This window comes from Prunus avium, chromosome 1 (assembly GCF_965620075.1).
Source record: "Prunus avium chromosome 1, drPruAviu1.hap1.1, whole genome shotgun sequence".
NCBI classification, from domain to species: Eukaryota; Viridiplantae; Streptophyta; class Magnoliopsida; order Rosales; family Rosaceae; genus Prunus; species Prunus avium.
In genome coordinates this window covers 34,614,463-34,636,193 of record NC_142284.1, presented here as the reverse complement: position 1 = coordinate 34,636,193, position 21,731 = coordinate 34,614,463, and the positions used below count along the sequence as shown (strand labels likewise).

The following is a 21,731-nucleotide window of genomic DNA, read 5'->3' as shown; positions in this document are numbered from 1 at the left end:
AAATAGGCCCCTCCACTACAATACAGGGGTAAGACTTTTCAGCTTGATTTTTATACTTCTATATGGTCAACAGCAAGAGCTCTTAAAAACAATCTTACTTGAGCATCGGAGGGTCTTAGGCTAGTTCCACACCGGTTCCATAGACCTCACGAGCTTCACTTATCTTCTATTCAGGATCAGCATCTGAAGACAGGAAGAATCTCCATTTACCACTCAATCGATCTCCTAGATCGTCCACATCTCTTGTAAGTTGCACTCATCTCTATCTGTTCAGATTTAGCGCCAACAATGGCAAATATTAAAGGGTATTTTAGGAATAATGGGGGTGGAAAGATATGTTTGTGTTTTTTCAAAGGGATTTTTGTAGAAATGTCACTTAGAATTATACCCCAGTTTCAATTTGTCATCTTAAAGAAAAATTTAAGAGAAATGTCATCTTAATTTTTCAAAATCCATGATTTGTCATATGACTTTAACATCATCCAGTTTTCCATCCATTTTTAAGAGTATTTTAATCTTTCTATTTTCAAGAAAATAAAAGAGAGAAAAAAGTGACCTCTTTCCCTTTCTCCCCCACCTACCCCCAAAACACATTGGACATGAGCCTCTCTCTCTCTCTCTCTCTCTCTCTCTCTCTCTCTCTCTCTCTTTGCATGTATAATTTTTTTTTTGGTGTTCATTTGAGCATGGAAATGGAAAAATACCAAAAATAAAAAAGAAAAAGAAAAAGGTGGACTCGGTTTGGGTGGGTTGAGGAAATTTGTGTGTGGAGGAGGGTAGATGTTTCATGGTAGATAGAGAAGGAGAAAGGGGTTGTGAAGAGGGAAGGAGAAATGGATTTCAAGGTGAGCAGGGTTGGTTGGAGCCGCTAGTGGTGCACAGGGAGGGGGAAGGTGATATAATTTTTTTTTTTCAATTTTAATTGTTTAAAAGATTTATAAAAAAAAAAAGGTTATAATGATTTTTTCCATTTTTAAAATACCCTTGGAAATGAAAATACTAAAATACCCTTAAAAATGTATGAAAAATTGAACGATATTAAAGTCAGATGACAAATCATGAATTTTAAAAAATTAAGGTGACATTTCTCTTAAATTTTTCTTTAAAGTGACAAATTGAAATTGAGGTATAAGTTTAGGTGACATTTCTTATATGGTGGCTGGAAAGATAAGCATGCGGGGAAATAGAACATGTGGATAGAAATAGCAGCACTCTTTATAAAATATAGACGATTCAACCAATCCAACGCTTGTAGATATGCCACAACAAAGTTTTTTCCCTTTTGAAAAAAACTAAATGCTGTTAGTCCTTTGACAACAACCAAAAAATAATTTTAGATTGAGAGGGGTTTAGGATCTGGATCCATTTGCGGGGTCGGGTCGGGTATGGTAGTAGGTCTGTCACTGTCATAGAGTTTCGGACAGGAAGACTAGTAAGTAAATGAGAAAAACCCCAACGAAAAATACTCAGAAAAAAAAAAGGTGTGATCTTTGCAGACACGTCTCGCAATTTTGTTAGATTTTGAACCATCGATCGATCATCTTTGCATCCACCAGTCCATCCCAGACTTTGAATCTTTGAAAGAGAGAGACTTTCTGTGTTACTGTTGTTGTTGTTGCTCGTGGACTTTCTAATGGCTTTGCAGACCAATAGCAGCAATGCCTTGCTCCCAAAGTCCGTACCCGTTTTCTCTGGGGCCGGTGAGGCTCGGCTCCGGTCCCGACTGGTCGGAGCTGGAATCTGGGCTCGGAGGAGAGCGGGCGGGGTTTGTATGATCGCATGCAAGAGCAGCAGCAGCAGCGATGGCGGCAAGAAGGCAGGGGGAGTGCCCAATTCCAACTATGTGGTGCCGTTAGACAAGTCGTTTTCGTCTTCCAACTCTTCCTGCATCACCCGCCCTCTCGCTGAAATCCTCAGAGACCTCAACAAGAGAATCCCTGATAACATCACCCAAGCACCTCCTCACCATCACTCCACCTTCATCCCCTGGTAGTTTTCATTTTCTGGTTTTGTTGATTTTCTCTTTTTCCAATCAAATCTCATGTAAAGTTTGTGTATTTTTGTATTGGGTAGGTACCATGCGAACCGGATGTTGAGCTTCTACGCTCCTGGTGTGTCTTCTCTTCACCTCAGCTTCTCAATTTGACCATCACAGTTTCTTCTTGTTATTATCATTTCAATTTTACTTTCGACCTTTTTTAATTATTATTTTCAGACAATTTTAGGCAATCAATTTACTCCCTTCTATAACCAATGCGTCGTAGTTGGTGTGTTTTCAACTGCTATTGTTTTTTCTATAGTACCATAGCCTATTCATCAACTTATGCATCCATCCATGTCTGCTTTCAACAAGCAATTAGATATCTGCATCTTCATTTTTCTCATGCATTTTGGCAAGGGCATGTCATATTATGTGCACATACAAATGCTTGGGCCCTCTAGCGGTGACTAGTGAGTCATTATATAGTATTGCATTCAGCATTGTACTCGATTCAAATTCGTTTGGTTTGCAAACCCCAATGCGTTATGAATTTGAGGTAGAGTCCTAAGGTTACCAACCCATTTCAAATCAATTAGCAGGAACTTTGCCAACTACTCTCTTGCCATTTAGAGTGGATTTCCGACAGTAAACTAATTTTAATTTCCTCCACCCTTTGAATGTTTATAATTCTCTATATGTTATTACTTGTTAACACTCTTTTTGGCAGGATGGTGTGGAGAAATCCGTGATGTAATATTTTCTGACAATGGAAGTGTGACTGTGGTATACCGTGTCACTATACGTGGATCTGATGGAGAGGTATTGCTCTTCTTCCATTTAGAGTGGTGTATTTCTATATTACCTTATATCATGTCTATTAACTAATAATGCTGTTCAACAATACTCATTCCACCTTAGTTGTTACTTCATTACCTCTGTTTTCTGTCTCTTGTTGTGAGTGGTTTCGGTGGTGGTTGACTAGCACTTTTGGGTCTTATGTTTAATCTTGTGAAAAATTCCCTTAGTATTAGCTGGTTCTTTTATACTCCACTAAGAGGGGAATGTGTTGGTTTTGAAGGTTATGATCTATAAACTTTAATTTTGTACACGTCTGAATAATGATTTCAGTTGAATCCGAGGTTTTGAAAGATGCTAAGCATGATGAAAAAGAGATGGCATAAGAACTTGGGAATCAACTGATCTCTTTCAGAGTATTCTGTATTTAATTCTGAGGGATCTCCATGAATTTTCCTTAAGTGCTAAAGCATCTAGGGACCTCCTTTGGTTAGGGAGACAGTCTATTGAAACCTAAGGTTTTTCTGATGATGATCCTGGTATTCTGGGAGTTAGGTGTGGTGATTGCCTTTTGTACTACATTAGGTGTATGATATGCAAAGGGCTGGAAATCGCTGAATTATGTCTTTATGGGAAGTTGTGATTGCAGTCTTGAGAGTAGCCAATTGACTAGATACTCTTGCTTCCACACAAGTTGTGGGGATCTTATTTGTTGTGAATAGCCAAGATGATGATAGTGTAAAGAGGATTATTAACAGAACCTCTTTCCTCTAGTCAATTTTGTTTGCTGATGTGCTTTATAGCATTTTCATAATGGTTTCTAAGATAGACTTGGGTGGGATAGAAAATGTTTTTGCAGGCGAGTAGATGATATCTAAAGGGGCACAAACCTTTTACCCTGGACAATACACTATTGAAACAAGGCAACTGAATGAACTGAAGTAAATAATTAGAATTTGTCTGTCTCTTCCAGTTGAAAACTAAAGGCAGTGAGGTAACTTGGTGTTCAATTACTCCTTGGATGCTTTTTTTTGGGAAGTGGGGTTTTGACCATGTTTAATGTGATTTAACTGCCATGGATTCTTTTCATATCCTTTATCTCTACAAGTTCAAATGCTCTAAGGTGCCCCAAGTTCGATCTTTCAGTTAACAAGACACGAGTGACATAATTAAAGAAAAAAGAAGTCTATCCAGTGTTACTTTGGCTATTTGCGACTTGACCCTAGGCCGATAGAGTTGAACATGAATGATGTTTTATTACAGTCCTAATTTCTTACAGATGTTCTGACACACCAATTTCAGGCACACCGTGAGTCAACTGGAACAGTATCACCCAGTGATGGCCACAATGCTGATCCAGTTACCGCAGCGGAGGAAATAGCTTTCTGCAGAGCATGTGCTCGGTTTGGCCTTGGCCTCTATCTGTATCATGAAGATTAGACGCAGGACGGCAGGAGGGTTGACCTGCTCACTGTGGCATCTTTTTGTTTAGTTCGTTATGAAGTCAGATAGTACGTTCTGCCTGTTGATGTAAATATCTGACAAATGAGCTGTCATATAAAGTTTATAAACTGGTCTCATATTTATATGGGTCGGATTGTGGGAAACAAATAAAGGTGTGAACACTGCAGATCCATTCATGTCTAATGCTGTAGACATTAGATACAAAGTCAGATATTTATGAATCAAATGGAAGAGTCTTCTTGTTTCAAAATGCTTGTTGTTTCTGTCACACCTTACAAACCACAAATGATGTATATATGCATTTAAACAAAGGCTTGGTTGTGTAAAAACATGTTTGATTACTTCTATAATTGGGCGTCTCTGAAATTACATGAAATGAGGATAAAACTGAATATGAACAAGACTTTGTTTCCAAATCAATTCCTTTCATTGTCCTGTTAAATATCATATCCTTGTCTAAGTGAGATAACAATTGCTGTCTCTCATGTGTATGCTATTGTTTGTCCAACTCTTCACGGCTTCAAAAGCTTTGGAACTGTGTTGGAAGCTATCCAAGATACAACCACATCCACAAGCAGGCCTACGTCTTTAGATATTTCTGCACGAAGGATCTTTGAATCCACGCCTAATGAGTTGCCTATTTCTTTAGCAACTGTCTCCCATGGCGTCCCCACGGTGAGATTGGCCAACATCTCACTTCCACGATTTACTGCATCTGCCATTGCTGGAGGCACGTCTGGGAGGGCCTGCACGACAGAAATATTATCTAAATCGCTTGTCTCGTTGACAGAGATGGACAAATTGGAACTGCACTCAGGGATTCTACGCATACATTTCCATAAGTAAAAGCTATGGAAATATATTCCCCACTAAATGGTTGGCACAAAAATCACCTGTTGCAAAGGAAGCCCGTGATCTCCAGGCAATAAGCGAATTGACATGTCTAGCATAGAACTGATGGCTGACTCTGAACTTAGCAACTGTGCTAATATCGAAGTCTCATCAATTGTATCATCCTTAAACTTCACCAGAAGATTCCTGGAAATACCATAGTATGATTTTATCTGAAGAAAATGTCAATAAATGGAAAATGTAAGTTGTAAACCTTAACACAAATTTGAATTCTTATAATAAAAAAAGTACAATGATTTGATTAAGGGAAGTATAGAATTAACTTGTAAATAGTTATAGGTTTGCTTACAAGTCGTCGAGTTTCTTCAGGTTTTGGAACAAAATCTTCTCTTCCCTTAACTAAGTCCATATACAAGGGAGGGAGCTGCTCAACTAAAGGAAGAACTTGCTTCATGATGGGAGGGCTAAGGTTTTCAAATTGCTTCAAAGTCATTTCTGCCTGGAAGCATTTTCATAAGAATTGATGAGACAGTTGTTACTAAACATATTAATGGCTAGAAATGAATAAATGCACTTACTTGATGAGATGATCATATAATCAAGCTCTATGTGGCATGGTTCAAAAACTAAAATATACATATATATAGACACGCACATATATAAGACATTAATAATAGAACTCTCACCCCAAAGCGGACCGTTGGTGATGATGCAATCTGTGATAAAATTGGTCCGAGGCCTTGAGCCACTGGAACAAGAACAGGTGAGAACAGAGGAACAGCTGAGCTTGCCTCCTGTTAAATCAAGGAAGAACACAAAATTTCAATCTCAAACGTTGTACAGAAATAGTTTGACAAACCATATATAGAGTGATTCTGCAGGTGTCTGCGTGTAAGTTTTACTTCTTATTTTTTGTTCCTTTTCCATGAAGTAAACATGATGCATGTGTTGAGGGCATGAGATAAGAAAAGAACGTATACAATTCAACTGGTTTCTGCCTAGATGAAAAAAGAATTGGAAGAAAAATGTAAAAGTTAAAAAAGAAATAATCTTGAAAATTTCTATCCTCTTGGTCACACAAAGAAACTAGGCAAAAACAAGGGGGAATATAAAGGATGTGCTGCTAAATTTCTTTCTATAGAATTATGAGCTGAAATGCTGCACCTTTAAATTTTTAAAAGAGAGGATTCCACCTCTAGTTATCTCAATTTCGTTTCTTCTCATCAAGTTCTGACATGTATAATAATGAATTCAGGAGGTCAAATACCTTGTTATTGAATGCCATCAACACATTCCCATTTCTTTGAACAGCATATCTTGAACCTGACCGGAGTCACTAACGTAGTGAATTTATAAAACCCCAATCATTTGCACCCGTAAGAACAGTTTGTTAGGTAAAAACGAAAAGGTGGCAATACCGATCAGAAGGTGGATGACAGATCCCAAAGAATGGCCAATGCCGAAAGTAGGAAGATCTTGAACCTGTATAATCAAGAATCTTAGGTTTTGTTTACCTAGGGAAGAAAATTAAGCAGAACAACAAACAAACAGATTCTGAAAATAATAAATAAAAACACACCGTCTCTTTAAGAAACCGATAACACCGATCAAATTTGAATTGGACTTCATCTGCAATGAAGAAGTGATCAAATCCACTAGCATATGGTGTTGCAATCACCAAAATACCCCTACAGCACAGAAAAGGCTGCATCATATTTTTCTTCTTTCTCAAAAGCAGAAAACTCCATCATAATCTACCAATAGTAGATACACTAGGACCAAACACAACTTTCTATAACAACCACAATGCTCTGGACCTTTAAAGAAAACAGATTGAATCATGTAACATAGGGATCCAAAGTGTACATATGTATTACATAGCTATACTAGCATGATATGGACTATACAAGCTCATTACCAGACAACCAAAGTTTGAATTGAATCTCACCTTTCTGAGAGGCGCTCAAGAAACATGCGGTAGGTAAGCTGAGGGGCAGCTCCAACAAATATGCCACCAATAAAATGTACAACGGCCTTGGGTTCTGAGGTTTTTGGTTTGAGAACCCATGCCCCCTGAGATAGATAATGATAGATTGGTTTAGTGCGGTTACGAATCCTTCACTGAGAGAGAGAGAGAGAGAGAGAGAGAGAGAGAGAGAGAGAGAGAGAGAGAGAGAGAGAGAGGCTGCTTTTGTATAGACACTGTCCAACACATACTCCTTTGAAACATTGTTAGCCGGCTTTCAAGTCAGACTTTTATGAAATGCTCGAGAAAGTTTCTTGGATTAACACTTGCAGCCACTACCTGGTTGGTCTAGTCGTCTTTCATTTTCAATGTCCACTAAGATTAACTATCTGGCTGCTTCAGTCCTTACTAATGAGAGCATAATTTGTGTGGGGTGTTTGACATATATTGTTTGTTCTTATGGTTTTGAATATTATAAATCTTGCTTTTGTAACTTAAAAAAAAGAATATGCAAATTCGATCAAGTTTCAACCTAAAGCCAATTTGCGTTTAGAATTCACCTGCATAATCTCCTTTTAACTAAATAAACAACCTGTAAATGATTCCCAAGACATAATTCATCACAGCATATAAACATAAGAGAACAAAATTTGAAATCCGGTGATTGGTCAACTTATCCAGAAAAGCTTTGTGCACTAAAAAAAGAGCAAACGTGTGATCATCTGAAGAGCAATAAGAGAATGAAATGAAATTACACCTCCACTTGAGTCCAGTCGCTTGAACCATCCCAGCGACCTTGGGATTGCCTCACAGTCTCCGTAAGTAATCTGGAAGTAGATAAAAGAACAAGCTTTGAATTGGAGGGTAGATTTAACCCGATGGCAAATAAACAATTGCATCAGCCATCATAACAGAGCTGAAAGAAAGGGGCATAACAAAACATAACCTCTCAATCTCAGAGTAGAGCTTAATCCCAGTTGGCTGTGGAGCTTGCGGTTGTGATGGTTTCTTGGTGGCATCGTCATCATAGTTACAGTAAATTCTCCTCCGAAGATGGCGATGGGAATTTGAAAGCCTGAAAGTACGACTTTGCGGTTGAATTAGCAGCCGCTTGTTGAAAGATTGATGAGGATGGAGATGGGGATGAGGCTGCGGGCTCCTTACCCAACTGGCCATGCTTTTTTCTTGTGAAAGACGTCAAATTGTTGTAACCCAACAACGAAAGCTTGTATCTTCTCTGCAAATTCCACTCTCCTGTCACTCTTCTTCAAAATGGAGAAGCTGGTTTCATCTTCTTTCTTTAGCTTTCAACATAAATAATCAGAAAATATGGTGATGTGGCCCAACCTGAAGCCCCACACCCTCCAAACGCCCCTCTTCATTGGTTCATCATAATGAAGTCAAACGCCAATATAAAATAAACAAGTTTTAGCAAATAATTAGAAAATTAGGCATTTCCTATTACAACTCAATTAATTTTGGTGCAATTTAATACTGATATATATATTTTTCTTTTTCTGATATGTTTCTTCTTTTTGGCATGGTGTGTGAAATTTGCTTGTTTATTTGCTCATTTGTCTTCTTTTCCTTCTTCCATCTCCCTTTCTCACTTCATGGGATCTTTCTCCATTTTACAATTTAACAATTCACTTAGCATCATAGTCTGAAATATCGATAATATCGATGAAATATCGAGGATATTTCAGTTTTTTCGAATCACAGATATTTCGGAACATATCCATGTACATATCGTATAAATATCGACAATATTGACGATAATATCGGAAAATATTGATGTTGATAATTTCGCTCACACTTCAGCAATATTTTGTCAAAATATCGATGTAATATCGCTAAAATATCGAAAATATCGATGTAAAGGAAAAAAAAAAGGAAAAAAAAGAAAAACAAAAGGGGAAACAAGGGAGAAAAAAAACACAAAGGGGATTTGAACCCCTCCCATTTTACTCCTCCAACACCTTAACTGCCATATCACTTATATTTTTGTGATAATATGCTAAAATATTTATATTTATATGGATGGCATGTTAACAATTACATGCAAAACTATTTTGGGGATTTATCATTTGATGACTGCTCTTCACAATACACTTACTCTACACATAGAGATGATGAAGATAGTGAAAAATTTGAACCTCATAGGAACTCTATGTGGTATTAAGTCACTCATGTATCTTACCATACAATGTATAAAGTGTAAAATATTGTAGTAAATCATTATATATAAATGATTTATAGTGTGTTTAATCTTTTTTCATTAATTACTACATATTTTCTACACTCACAGTATTTGTCAGCTCGTTGTATAATCAACTTAAATCAGTTAAATCCATCATGTAATGCATTTCCTTCTAATTTTTTTTGTGATAAACTAATAGATAATTGACTAAATAAACATTCTCCAAAGTTTCAATAAAAATTTCCAAGTTTTTCTCACAATTTCTATGGTTTCAATATATTTGAACCCAACCTTGGCTTTTTTGGGCCTCAACACCATAAAATCCTTATTGGAGCATGTTCTTACTTTCATGTATCGAAATTTGCTTTCTTTCCTCTCTATTGTATGCCAACTTCGGGTTGCTCAAGGAAATACCAAAAAAATGGTTGAATAATTTCACATAGAAATGTATTTATTAGGATTTCAATATTGTATGATTTCAGTTAATTAGAGATTCATATTTTAATTAATAAATTCATGTGTAAACCAAATCTTTGAAGGTGTCAATTAAAAACAAATAAATGGCATGTTTTGTAATTTTAGGTGGATTTTATGTTTTTTTTTAATCCTTTGTATTATTTATCGTCGGTTTGTGACAACTCAGCGAGCTTCTCTATGCTAGCAGCAAGTCTGGATCGACAACCAAAGATGAAGTCTGTGTGCTTATTTTTGAACAAAATGCCTAAACTCAAACGCCGGCTGCTCCTGACCGCGCTTCTGCTGCTGGCAGTCTCTTCAGCTTCATGGTTTGCCATCTTTCTCCTCCATTCGTCAGAAGAAGAAGGCAGCCCTTCCAATTTGGGTCGTCTCTCAGCTTCTCCTCCCACACCACACATCACTCTTCCTGTAGATTCAGGTCCTTACCACAACTGGCAGCTCTTTGCTGCTGACTTTGAAGATATGATCCAAAGCTTCAAGATTTATGTTTATCCCACCAATTCTGCTTCTTCTACTTTTGCTTCCTCTGCTTCCATTTTCCTTCCCCACCCAAACCCATTCGACCCAAAACTCGGAAACTACTTCAGCGAGCACATGTTCAAGCTGTCTCTGCTTAGCAGCTCCCTCATCACCACCAACCCAGAAAAAGCCCATCTCTTCTTCCTACCCTTCTCAGTCAATCTCCTCAGAAACGACCCACGTGTCCATTCTGAGCCGTCCATTGCAGATTTTGTTGCCCGATACACCACCAGCATCAGCCAAGATTTGCCCTTCTGGAATGCCTCTCTAGGGTCTGACCATTTCTATGCCTGCTGTCACTCTGTTTGTCGAGAGGCCTCCTCCAAACATGTTGGGTTGCGCAACAATGCCATTCAGCTCACATGCTCCTCCAGCTACTTCCAAAGATTCTATGTTACCCACAAAGATGTTGCCTTGCCCCAAGTTTGGCCTCGCCCTCCTCAGCATGCCCTCAACCCCCCACACGCCAGGTAACCCTTAAATCACGCACTTTCCTCAATTGAGATTTGTATTTGTAATCCAACATTTTAGTTGATATATTTTATTTTTGGATTGTTTAGATTGGCAGTTTAACAACATAATTTTTCCGGATGCAGGGATAAGCTTGTGTACTTTGCGGGGCGAAATCAAAACTCTAAGATCCGGCAGCAGCTGGTAGATTTATGGGGCAATGACACATACATGGATATATTCCCAGGGCAACCATCTTACCCTTATGAGGAGGGGTTTAGGAGGAGCAAGTATTGCCTCCATGTTAAAGGCTATGAGGTCAACACGGCTAGGGTGAGCGATGCCATACATTATGGGTGCGTTCCTGTTATAATTTCCAACCACTACGAGCTTCCATTTGCCAATGTATTGGACTGGAGCAAGTTTTCAGTTATTGTCAACAATGGCGATGTTGCCTTGTTGAAGAGGACATTGTTGTCGATAACAAGACGAAAGTACATGAGCATGTACCATAATTTGTATAAAGTTCGTAGGCATTTTGTTTGGTATGAGACTCCTAAGGGCTATGACTCTTTCTACATGACTGCTTACCAGTTGTGGCTCAAAAGGAGCTCCCTGCGTCTGTCTTCCTAATTGAATGGTTGAGGCTTTGAAAATTGTATTTTTTACACTTGTGAAGCATAAAATCGTGCCATGCCATGTATGGCTTGCACCATATTCTGAATCGCATATTCATGGCCAAAATGTAATCCATCCACAGTGAAAGATTCAACGGATTCTTCTTCACAATAAAAGAGTAAATAGACATCTCAGTGAATATACAAGTAGAAACAGTCTTCTATAATTCGGTTACACAGCACGCTTTTGGAGGTTCTTATAACATGTACGTTTATTTATAATTAAAACTACATTTACTGTCCTGCGGGCTGTGACTGGTACGTGCGCCGCCTCAGCTGAGACTCTGGAGTAGGCTGCTGCAAGAAGATCCTCGTTGGATCATTAGGATCGACATACCTGCAAAATAAAAAATCATAGTTTAACCAGCGATCCTTCTCTAAATCCATTTGACTACAAGCACACATGGCAATTATGTGCAAAATATGTCACTTACGCATGTCTCATCATCTCATCAACAGGAGTTTGCGCTGCCTGTAAAGGATCAACACGAGGCTGCGGTCCTGCATTGGGGTGTTGATGTTGATTATATTGTCTCACTGAGGAGATCAAGTTGAAAAAAAGCGGAACAAACGTTCCACAACCCCCTTCTTTGAACAAAATCTTGAATGAGTGAGTGGAATAAAGAGCCCCATGCTGATTTTCTGGAACTACCTAAAATTAGTCATCAAGACAAATAAGATCTCCAAAATCATAAAAGGGTTTATGTACAATAATTGAAATCCTCTAAACTATATACTTACAGGCTCCACTTGACCAGAAATGTTGTTGCAGAAAAAAATTGGTTGATTGAACTTTTCACCATGGACATAAAGCTGAACAATGAACCAACACAAAGGTCAGTGAGATGCAAATAAATGGATATAAAAGAGCGACAGCAAAAGACATCAAATTTGTGCCAAAACTGCACCAAGACAAAAGAATCCTTACAAACTTCAAACAAGCAAGTGAATCACCAGAGACAACAGCACTTTTAAGCCTTACACATAATAATAATAGCACTCACTTGAGGCCCTAGAATTAGGAACCAGTGAACACCTGAAACCCGGCAACTGTTGGATAGGATAATATCCAACGGTCGTTAGAAATAGTGGCAAATTACTGCTGTGGGATAAAAGTGATTCACTGGGAAAATTAGGATTGTTGTAGTGGTGGATCATGGCTGGCTGTAGGTTTGTGACAAAATTGTGACATAAAAGGTTGATTAAATATATTATAATTTTGAATTACTCTTTGTTAGATAATGGAAGTTAGATGCTGGGTTTTCAAAATCAGGATCCTACCTAAGAGAGCACTTGAGATCCAATCATAAGATTGTATCAAGGATTTTACAAACTATGTTAAATAGCCCAAAGTAACATATATTGCAGACAAATCATCAAAGTTCATCTAAATCACACTTATAATAAAAGGGAAAGAAGAACTCAGAAGTAACATCAAATACAAGTATTTGACATAAACAAAGTCTGAATGTAGTTCACAATACTCTAATCTTAACCTAAAAGCTATTTTTTTTACCCTGAACATTTCCCATGTGTACACGCTAAATCTACCGTAGGAAAAATATCCCAATCTCTTCTTGAGACTACCTTCCACAGTTATAATCACAATTAAAATAAGAACAAAAGTCCAGAGACTTACACCAGAGAACAATAAATGTTAAAACTTCCTTTGTTAACATATTTTGGCATCAAAATAAAAGTCGGAAGCTTTGTTCAAGATACATTCACTATGCAGGAAATCAAAACCACAAGTCATGGAAACCCCACAATCACACAAAAAGGGTTACAGAAGAATCATTAGGTGCAAAGAAACTTTGCGAGTTGACTCAGTTACAAGTGAACCTCTCAAAGAAAACGCAATATAACGATGGAAGGAAAGCAATGTTGAGGTAAAACGAAGTATCACATACCAGGGGCAAATCAAAAGCAATAAAGTTTCCAACAGGCTTGTTTGAAACAAAAACCATGCGTATATTTGACAAGTAGATTGTCCCCTTTGCTTTAAGACGACCACCATCAGATCTGAAAGTCGAAGGCAATACACAATTCAACACCAAATTATGCAATTGCTACACTGCGATCTTCCCACTCCAATAGAACAGGAAATGGGATTAAATTAACAATTTACTCATTTTTATTCTTGCACCCTCCCAACACAAATCAATCAAGCTACGATTTTGGGCATACATTCAATCAAATTTCAAATCAATACCCCATAATTTTTATTTATTCAAATTCGGTACTGAAAGAGCAGAATGAATGAATGAATGAATTAGTGTTGGCAAAATCAAATTAAGGCGCAAGGCCATGTTTCAAAGAGGAGGAGAGGCATCAATTAAATCAAACTTGTAAGAGAATATGGCAAATTGAATGATGATGAAGATGATTGAGGAGAAGGGAATTGAGAAGTGAGAACGAACCCAGGAATCTTATCGACCTCGAACTCGACGCCGTCTCTGGCGAGAACGAACATCTCGTTCACAAAAGGAACAGGCATGCCATTAGGGAACAGTTGAGGGTTCACAGCCATCTCCGTCTTCTCTCTCAATTTCTCAGTTTCTGTCTCCTTCTTCGTCTGACTCCGCTGCGGAGGTATCAAAATCCACCACCGCGTTGCTTTGATTTTGGTTTGGGATGGGAATTTACCGAATCGGACACGTCTTTAAAATTGTTCCCACGCTCTGACCAAACGCTCCAGCACTTACCCGCTTTCCGTAACCTTCTCGAATGTAATCTATATCCTATACTATTTTCCTATTTGTCCTTTTTTCTTCATCAATCTTTTTTCATTTTCCTTAGGATCTTATTTACTGATTGAGAAACATTATCCACAAAAGTAACTTTGGTAAATAGGAATTCATTCATAATATTTTGCACAAATTTTACCAGCATCAAGAGTAGAAAAAATGAATACAAATTTTTTAATATTTACCTTAAAAGCTAAAATGATATACTTTCAATTGATTGTTACTTTTGCTTTAATTTTCTTATTGTTTCAAGTAATTCACTATCATCTCATCTTCCATGTCTCACCTTCCCCCTTTTTTAATTTTATTTTAGAAAACATCTCACCTTGTTACAAATGGAGAGGAAAACTAAACCCTAAGCCTCCTCTCTTCCTGAAAACACTCTTAGTGCCGTTTTCACTTTGAGGTGGAGGAAGCCATTGTTCTTCTCCCTCTCCTATATTCTCTAGGGCTGACATTTTAGACCGATATACCGCAAAATCGCAGTTACCAACCGACTATTCACGCAATCAAATCGTCATCACAGCAAAACCAACCGTAATTTGCTGTTTTTTGAACCGACCACACTATGCGGTTGTCGATGCGATTATGAAAATCTCAATTTTGCGGTATACCGCAAATAATTTAATTAAATATTTATAAACATTTTATTTTCACTAACAGCTAGGATTTCTTAGTTTCGATCAATCCTAGCTGTCAAATCAATCACTCGCACATCTCATCTCTCTCTCTCTCTCTCTCTCTCGCAATGTCACCACCTCTCTCAGTCACTCATCATCGTTGCCGCTCTCAGTCTCTTAGTCCACCTCACCGCCTCATCTCAGTCTCTCTTTGGTCTCTCATCTGAGTATCAGAGTCTCTTCCTTCCAGAGAGACACTCATCAACCTCACCGCCTCTCTCAGTCACTCATCATCGTCTCTACATCGTTATCTCCTCCTCTTCAGGTAAATTTTTTACCCAATTTTTGAAATTGAACTTCGAAACTTTAAACTTTGAGTTGGGGTTTTAATCTAGCAATTATGTTTTGTTCATTAAGTTTATAAATTATTTATTAATTATGTTTTGGATATGTTTTAGGGTTAATAAAATTGTGAATTGAGCGGTACTGAGGGTTTAGGGTTAATGTGAATTGGTTGGATATGTTTTAAAATGTGAATTGAATAGATTCTGTTTTTAAAGTATAATTTGATTATGTTGAGCTATTTTTGAGTTCAATTTGACGATGTTTAGGCTATTTAGGGTTAATTAAATAGTTCAATTGAATTGATTTTGCTTTTACTACAAGACAAAAACCCTTCCACAACGTCTGATTTGCGTCATGGAAGGCGTTTAATGACGCGGACGAGACGTTGTAACACACGTCGTCAAAAGGGGGGGTCATGGAAACTTTTTTTAAAACATGGTGTCTGTTACGCGTCATAGAATGATGTTTCAACAACGCGGTCTGTGTATTGTCCTATACTTTCCATGACGCGTCCACGAGGTCATGGATGATGTTTTAATGACGTCAATTAGGCGTCATGAAGAATATGACATTCCTTTTAACGCCGTCTATTAGCACTTTATATGACGCAACATGCACGTCAATGAACTTAACCACGTTCCTGAGACGTCATTGAAATATTTTTCATGACACAAAGTTAGATGTCGTTGAAATTTTTTTATTTAAAAAATCTAATCTATATATATCCCATAATTTTTAATTCTACAAAAAGAAATTAATATATAGAAGCAAAACCGAAGACATAAAGGCTAATATACTTTAAATTAATATTACTCAATATGATTCTAGTACATCATGGCAAGTTTAAAAATTGTCTTTAACTAATCCCACAAAGTCAATCCTATGAAGTATGAGAAGATTTGATACTTGCATTGTCCAAAACAAAATAGATATCCAAAAAGATGAGCTCCATGATCATTTGAGAGGATGTGATGCTTCATGTCCAAAAGAAGGTGCAAATGGCACTAAAATAATTACAACCACTATTACCTGCATTAAAACAAAAGATCAGAAAATGAGAATGAAGGTCTAGAAATTACAAGCACACAAGAATGAAAATGATCCATTTCTGTAAATTCTTGGTCCAAATGGGAAATTTCATTACATAGAAATGTCTTGCCAAATAAAACAAGAGAATAAGAGAATCCAACAAAACTAATTTAAGGACCAAAAATTCATGAATGAAGTTAACTGACCAAGAACTCAGAAAAAAAAAAAAAAAAGATAAGAAAAAGGTTTAAGCACAGGAAGGGACGACACAAGAGACTAAACAATGAGTTCACAAAGAATATATCTAACTTGCCCCTTCTTCACAATTCTTTGTTTGTTTTTGTGGTAACCTTTTTCTCACCTGTCAAAGATAGACTTCTAGAGCTCAACATATAACAATATATAAAAAACTATATAGATTCTTAATTACCCCTCAAGTGTCCATGTAGAACAGATGTATACAACTCTATATGTACAAGGTTCTTTTCTTCTGTAAATAGATATTTGACATTTGTTCTAAGTATACAACTCTAAGATAATGCAGTTAATAAGATTTCAATGGCATGTGCAAGTTTAAGATTTGAATACCAAATTATTTAGTTCATGTAGAAGCCAATTAATGCCAATATTTCATAAACAAATTACAAATTGACAATCACAAGTGTGGTAGAAAGACCTTCATATATTATAGAAGAAATGATTTTGACTTCGAATTTACCTCAAAGTTCTTTAGTCGAAGCTAATATACTTATGTGGCCAAGCAACTGTGCTTCCAATTGCATCATCAAGAAAGAAATGCTCATGTGAACTCCTAAACAATGGTACTTCAGGGACTAAAATTTCTTTGATCCAAACTTTATAACAATCAGGCCCAAGTACAATATGATGTACTTTTGAAGTAGGATCAGTAGACGCAATTTCTGCCCTTGCAACTACTTGCCTTGTTGCAGTCCAATTTAGTAGATTGCACTTTGTATTGGTAAGGTTCAGATTAGAAGGGACTTGAGTATTGCCTTGTGGGGACTGATAATAAATCAAAAAATTGAAGTTACTATAATTTCTACAATCTTAGGTGGATATGTAATTTTTAATAATTGACTACTTATATTTTACCTATGATGGTCCAACATGACATTGTGCAACTCCATCAGCATTGCTAGTCTTTTTCTAAACAGAGATTTGCATATTTAAAATATGAGAACGCACCATTGAGATAAAACTACTAGAACTACAAGAATTAGAGCAAATTACCATGTTTTGTCTAAACTCCATGATAAAATCCTCTAGAAAGTTTTGGCGTTCTGTCAATGCTGCCACTTGAGTAATCATGGATTGCTTCCAAGAATTGTTTTGAATTTGAGCATCTACCTGCGAAGGTGTAACCTCAAATCCAAGGCCTCTAACACAACCAGGGTGCTCCTTACCAAGAACTCGAGTCAATGCATCCTCTTTAATAGAAATGGGATTCTCAGAAGCTCTAGCTTTTGCCATTTTTTCCTTGATATTTTCTTACACGAATAAATCAAAGACATGAAATTATATTATATTTCACATGCATTAAGAAATCAATTAAATTTCAAATCCATCTATATTACATACAATTCCAGCAGCTACAATATCATTCATTTTGCTTTCTTTGGCTCATGTCCGATAATCTATAATTCATGCCTTGTTAAAGTTTTACCTGGATTATTAGTTTTCTGCATAGAAAAGAATTAGTAATAAATAAAAAAGATATAATAAATAAGATTTCAGAAAAGAGAATATAAGTCCTACTCACATAATCATGTTCCAATCGTGCATAGCCTTTTCGGCTAAGTGTGTGTGGCATAGTTTGTCTTGCCCGTACTGCTCTCATTTTATCACTTTTTTTTCTGCAAAAGATCATATATATCTCTTCATATTCATATGTAACCCTAATCTTACAACAATATTTTTTTATTACATAGCATGATACATTTCTGGTCGTACTTTCCACTTATCTGACATGCGTTCTGCCACAAATGCATCCCATTCTTCCTGTGTTGCATCACTAGGCTTGAGTAGAACCATATGACGTGCTACATCTGACCTACTTTCTAAAATTCTTCTTATTTGCAATGATAGTTTAGATTTCCAGTTTCTCCAAAGCTTATCCATCACGCGCAAGATAAAATTCTTGTGACAATCTTCCACTATGAATTTTTGTCGCGGTATCAAATCAAGAACTATAAGAACATATATTCAAATCCCTCATAACGTAAATGCACATTAAGAAAAACTTATATTACCATTAGGAGTGTCCAAGCTCGATTTTTGATAAAGGGTGTCGCTTGGTCCCATGACTCTATGTGTATTGGCACACACTCCCTTACTATAACCCCAAGGGTTGTACTAAACCTCAATGAGACTTCACCCAATGAAAGTGCAAGACTTTATTTTGAGAGCATCAAAGATAACATCAAACAAGCCTAACATGTTTTATAGGATAACTCACAAACATAGCATCAAAGAACCAGATCATTAACCAATGAGGGTTGGTCATAGTGGAAGGGGCTCTGGTCGCTTAAGCAAGTGGTCTCGGGTTCGAGCCCTTATGGATACAGAAAACTTTCTTGGGAGAGGTCCCCGCATATGCGCCCGATAGTACCTCGAAGGATTAGGCCTGGGCCATGCCTGGGGATACCTTGTGTCATGGGATCAGCGTACGACGCGACGCGGCGGAAGCAAAACACAAATTTCGCTCACTCAAACACACCCGTGCGGCCCAGGATCCCTTCGGATCCGAGTCAGCCTTCTCCCACTTCATGATATTCATGACTCTCACAACTCCGCAAAAGGTTCACCATCATGTGTCGTCTCCCATAGGAGCCAAGCCCCATGGCTAGACAACGAGTCACACTTCCTTATGACAACACAATCACCCCGCATCCGGCAACGAACTCTCGACGCCCATACATCAAGCGTTGCATAAGACACGTCAACTGCATCGACCACGTTGCATGCCAAACTCGTGGCTCGCTCATGTCCAAGTCAAGACACAGCGATCCAACACACCATCGGTTTACCCACACTTCTGTCGGTCATTCCATTAGCAACCTTCATAGCCCACATCCTCAAGCTATACGTGCAAGCTGTCACACTCGCATGTCGCCCAAGCCTTGGCGACATATGTATTCCGAATGTCCCACATAACCATCTATGCTTTGCATGGGGTCGCAACCATGCGTACCAGTATCCGAATATCTTCCTTCCATCTTGGACAAAGCCGAACCCAAGCCAAGTCCATCGAGTCTTGTCAAATGCCTCGCTAGCCGACGGCATAGCGAATGCCATACGTTGACCTCACTCTTTACAACGATGCGCAATACGAACGGCCCCGCGTGTTCGTACTGTCCTCGGGAAGTCCTTTCCCTCAGAGACATAGATTATCCTTCAACAATCTTATGCCCGCCCTTATGACTACCTCCAATGTCATAAGGATGCTCGTTTAGTGCCACAAGGGTGTAAGCACTAGGGGTTGTGGAGAGCATGACACCATGTCACCCCCTATATAGCATTTTATGCATTTAGCCTTCTGCTAGGGAACATCACCTATGCACGAGGAGTCATAATTGAGCATAACTAATTCATACGAACTTCGAATGGCGAACCGTTAGTTGCGTTACATGTATATCGACATCACGAACGTCCCAGTATTTTTACCTTCCTCAAATTTCTCCTGTAACCTTCAGAAATATCCAAAATACCCTTCAACCATGCAACCCGGCCAACACAAACCATTCTAGCTCTTAAGCTCTCGCCCTTCCACACTTAGACTACCTCATAAGCGCATGGATGTCCCAATGGAGTCACGATAGCACACGCTCAAGTGTGATCCGTGACACTTGGGAAACCAAAAAAAAAAAAAAAAACAGATCATTAAACAAATCTAAGTAATCTGAATAAGACAAAATATTGAATATTAACAAAAGTATTCTTGTGACAGAAACATATCCATCCAAACAAACACAATAACAACATAGAAGAATAACTGACTAATCAAAATACTACCAATATGAAGATGAACAACATACCTGGAACTTGCTTAGCTCAAAACCCAATTGTCGTTTCGTTGACCAATTAAACCTAACACCATACAAATTCACAAAAAAGAATGTGTATTAAAATTCAAGAAGAGACAAAAATGAAATAATTTATTTTGGAAATTAACAAAAATCAATCAAGTTACAATTACATGTGAAACTTTTTCTTTTTCCATAAAAACATTACTCTATTTACTCAACAATCCAATCAATGTTTTCTTATATCCCTGTTGTAGCTGTGTTTTTTTAAGTGAGCATATCATTAGTTTTTTTTGGTATCTATTAGTGTTTTCTCGTTCCCCTTGTACAACTCTACCGAAACCAACCACTCACTCTTTTCATTTCATAGCCTCAACCCATATAACAATTTTGAAAAGAAGAAAATGATCTCAACTGTGATTTTAGAATAACCAATAACCAAATTAAATGAACCCGAATGAGTGATTGCAATTACTTTTGAAAAATTCACATGGATGATATGGGTAAGAGAATATGGTTGTTTGGCTTATGATGTATGAATTTTAGCTTCTTCAACTACATATATGCACAAAAGATAACAAACCCAATAAATACAAAACAAAACAAACATTGATCAATGAGTGTAATGGTCGAGATATGTCCACATGTATTTTATGCAATCCCGTCTATGTTTCGAGAGGGATATCAATTACGACTACTCGACCTATTTTCAGTACCTTAATATCTATGCTTTGGAACACCTCAAACGGTAGAGTAAATTCCAAATTCCCGTGACAAGCAACTGATATGTCTAAGACAACCACCCTTTTTTTTAACAACGCATGAATGAAATCTTTCAAGAACTTGCGTGTTGCAAACTTCCAACACCTCAACTTGAAGCTGAGCAAAGAAGTATGAAGAAGTTCTTCATTCACGCCCTTTCAAAAGGCGGATTTAGAGGTTGCAAAATAATCATCACTTGAACCAAGTCTCCAAAATTCTTGCCACTTTTTGGACAGGCAGGTTGTGGACATCTTGTCCTTTGCCGAGAGGTGAGACACGATTTGACAGGGAATTCCATCCGGAAGGTCGAGGATCCTATCAAAGATTGTGAGGTTCATCATTAAGGATGAACATCCTTTTAGAGTCATTGAGGGCTTGGGTTTTAAGGAAATGATGCATGAGGTGCAACCTCGATTGAAGGTATCAAGTAAGAAGAAGGTTGCCGAAGGGGTGTGGGAGTTATACATGCTTGAAAAGGCAAAGATAATGAGTGTGATTAGTGAGCAAAGAGTTAGTATTACAACCGATACTTGGACAGTTCACTTTAGGGATAGTGATTGGAACTTGCACAAAAGAATAATTAGCTTCACAAAAGATAGTGATTGGAAATTGTGTGAAGTTTATTCACTCTTTTCCGGCGAGGTTGGACAAGTTTAGAGAGTTTGTCATTGCATGTAGGATGGATAAGATGACAAATGTGCTAATAGATGTGCTATAAGGTGGAATGCAACCTACAAAATGCTTTAAGAGGATGTCCTATGGTTGTGAAGTGTTTCGAGCTTACTTTCTAGAGGAAGAGAAGGT

At 37.7% G+C, this 21,731-nt stretch overlaps 4 protein-coding genes across 4 annotated transcripts; 2 read left to right on the top strand and 2 right to left on the bottom strand.

Annotated features, from left to right (window-relative positions):
• The first annotated feature begins 1,456 nt into the window (after positions 1-1,456).
• On the top strand, positions 1,457-4,490 carry RAD52-2 (cobalt ion-binding protein). Its single transcript, XM_021956551.2, has 4 exons — positions 1,457-1,989; positions 2,074-2,111; positions 2,709-2,800; positions 4,079-4,490. The coding sequence occupies exons 1-4, from the start codon at positions 1,634-1,636 to the stop codon at positions 4,214-4,216; spliced, it is 624 nt and encodes a 207-aa protein (XP_021812243.1). The 5' UTR covers positions 1,457-1,633; the 3' UTR covers positions 4,217-4,490.
• Positions 4,491-4,558: 68 nt separating this feature from the next.
• On the bottom strand, positions 4,559-8,415 carry LOC110755369 (Gut esterase (DUF1350)). Its single transcript, XM_021956549.2, has 10 exons — positions 8,005-8,415; positions 7,816-7,885; positions 7,041-7,165; positions 6,672-6,780; positions 6,511-6,574; positions 6,360-6,415; positions 5,779-5,886; positions 5,442-5,591; positions 5,134-5,304; positions 4,559-4,986 (listed from the first exon to the last, which is right to left on the bottom strand). Exons 1-10 carry the CDS (start codon positions 8,232-8,234, stop codon positions 4,753-4,755), a joined length of 1,317 nt encoding a protein of 438 aa, XP_021812241.1. The 5' UTR covers positions 8,235-8,415; the 3' UTR covers positions 4,559-4,752.
• Positions 8,416-9,902: 1,487 nt separating this feature from the next.
• On the top strand, positions 9,903-11,421 carry LOC110755379 (putative glycosyltransferase At5g03795). The gene is made up of 2 exons (XM_021956565.2): positions 9,903-10,724; positions 10,851-11,421. The coding sequence occupies exons 1-2, from the start codon at positions 9,913-9,915 to the stop codon at positions 11,335-11,337; spliced, it is 1,299 nt and encodes a 432-aa protein (XP_021812257.1). The 5' UTR covers positions 9,903-9,912; the 3' UTR covers positions 11,338-11,421.
• A 43-nt stretch (positions 11,422-11,464) lies between these two features.
• Positions 11,465-14,102, bottom strand: LOC110755380 (classical AGP protein). Its single transcript, XM_021956567.2, has 5 exons — positions 13,802-14,102; positions 13,292-13,403; positions 12,123-12,194; positions 11,816-12,033; positions 11,465-11,718 (listed from the first exon to the last, which is right to left on the bottom strand). Exons 1-5 carry the CDS (start codon positions 13,909-13,911, stop codon positions 11,616-11,618), a joined length of 615 nt encoding a protein of 204 aa, XP_021812259.1. The 5' UTR covers positions 13,912-14,102; the 3' UTR covers positions 11,465-11,615.
• Positions 14,103-21,731: the final 7,629 nt, after the last annotated feature.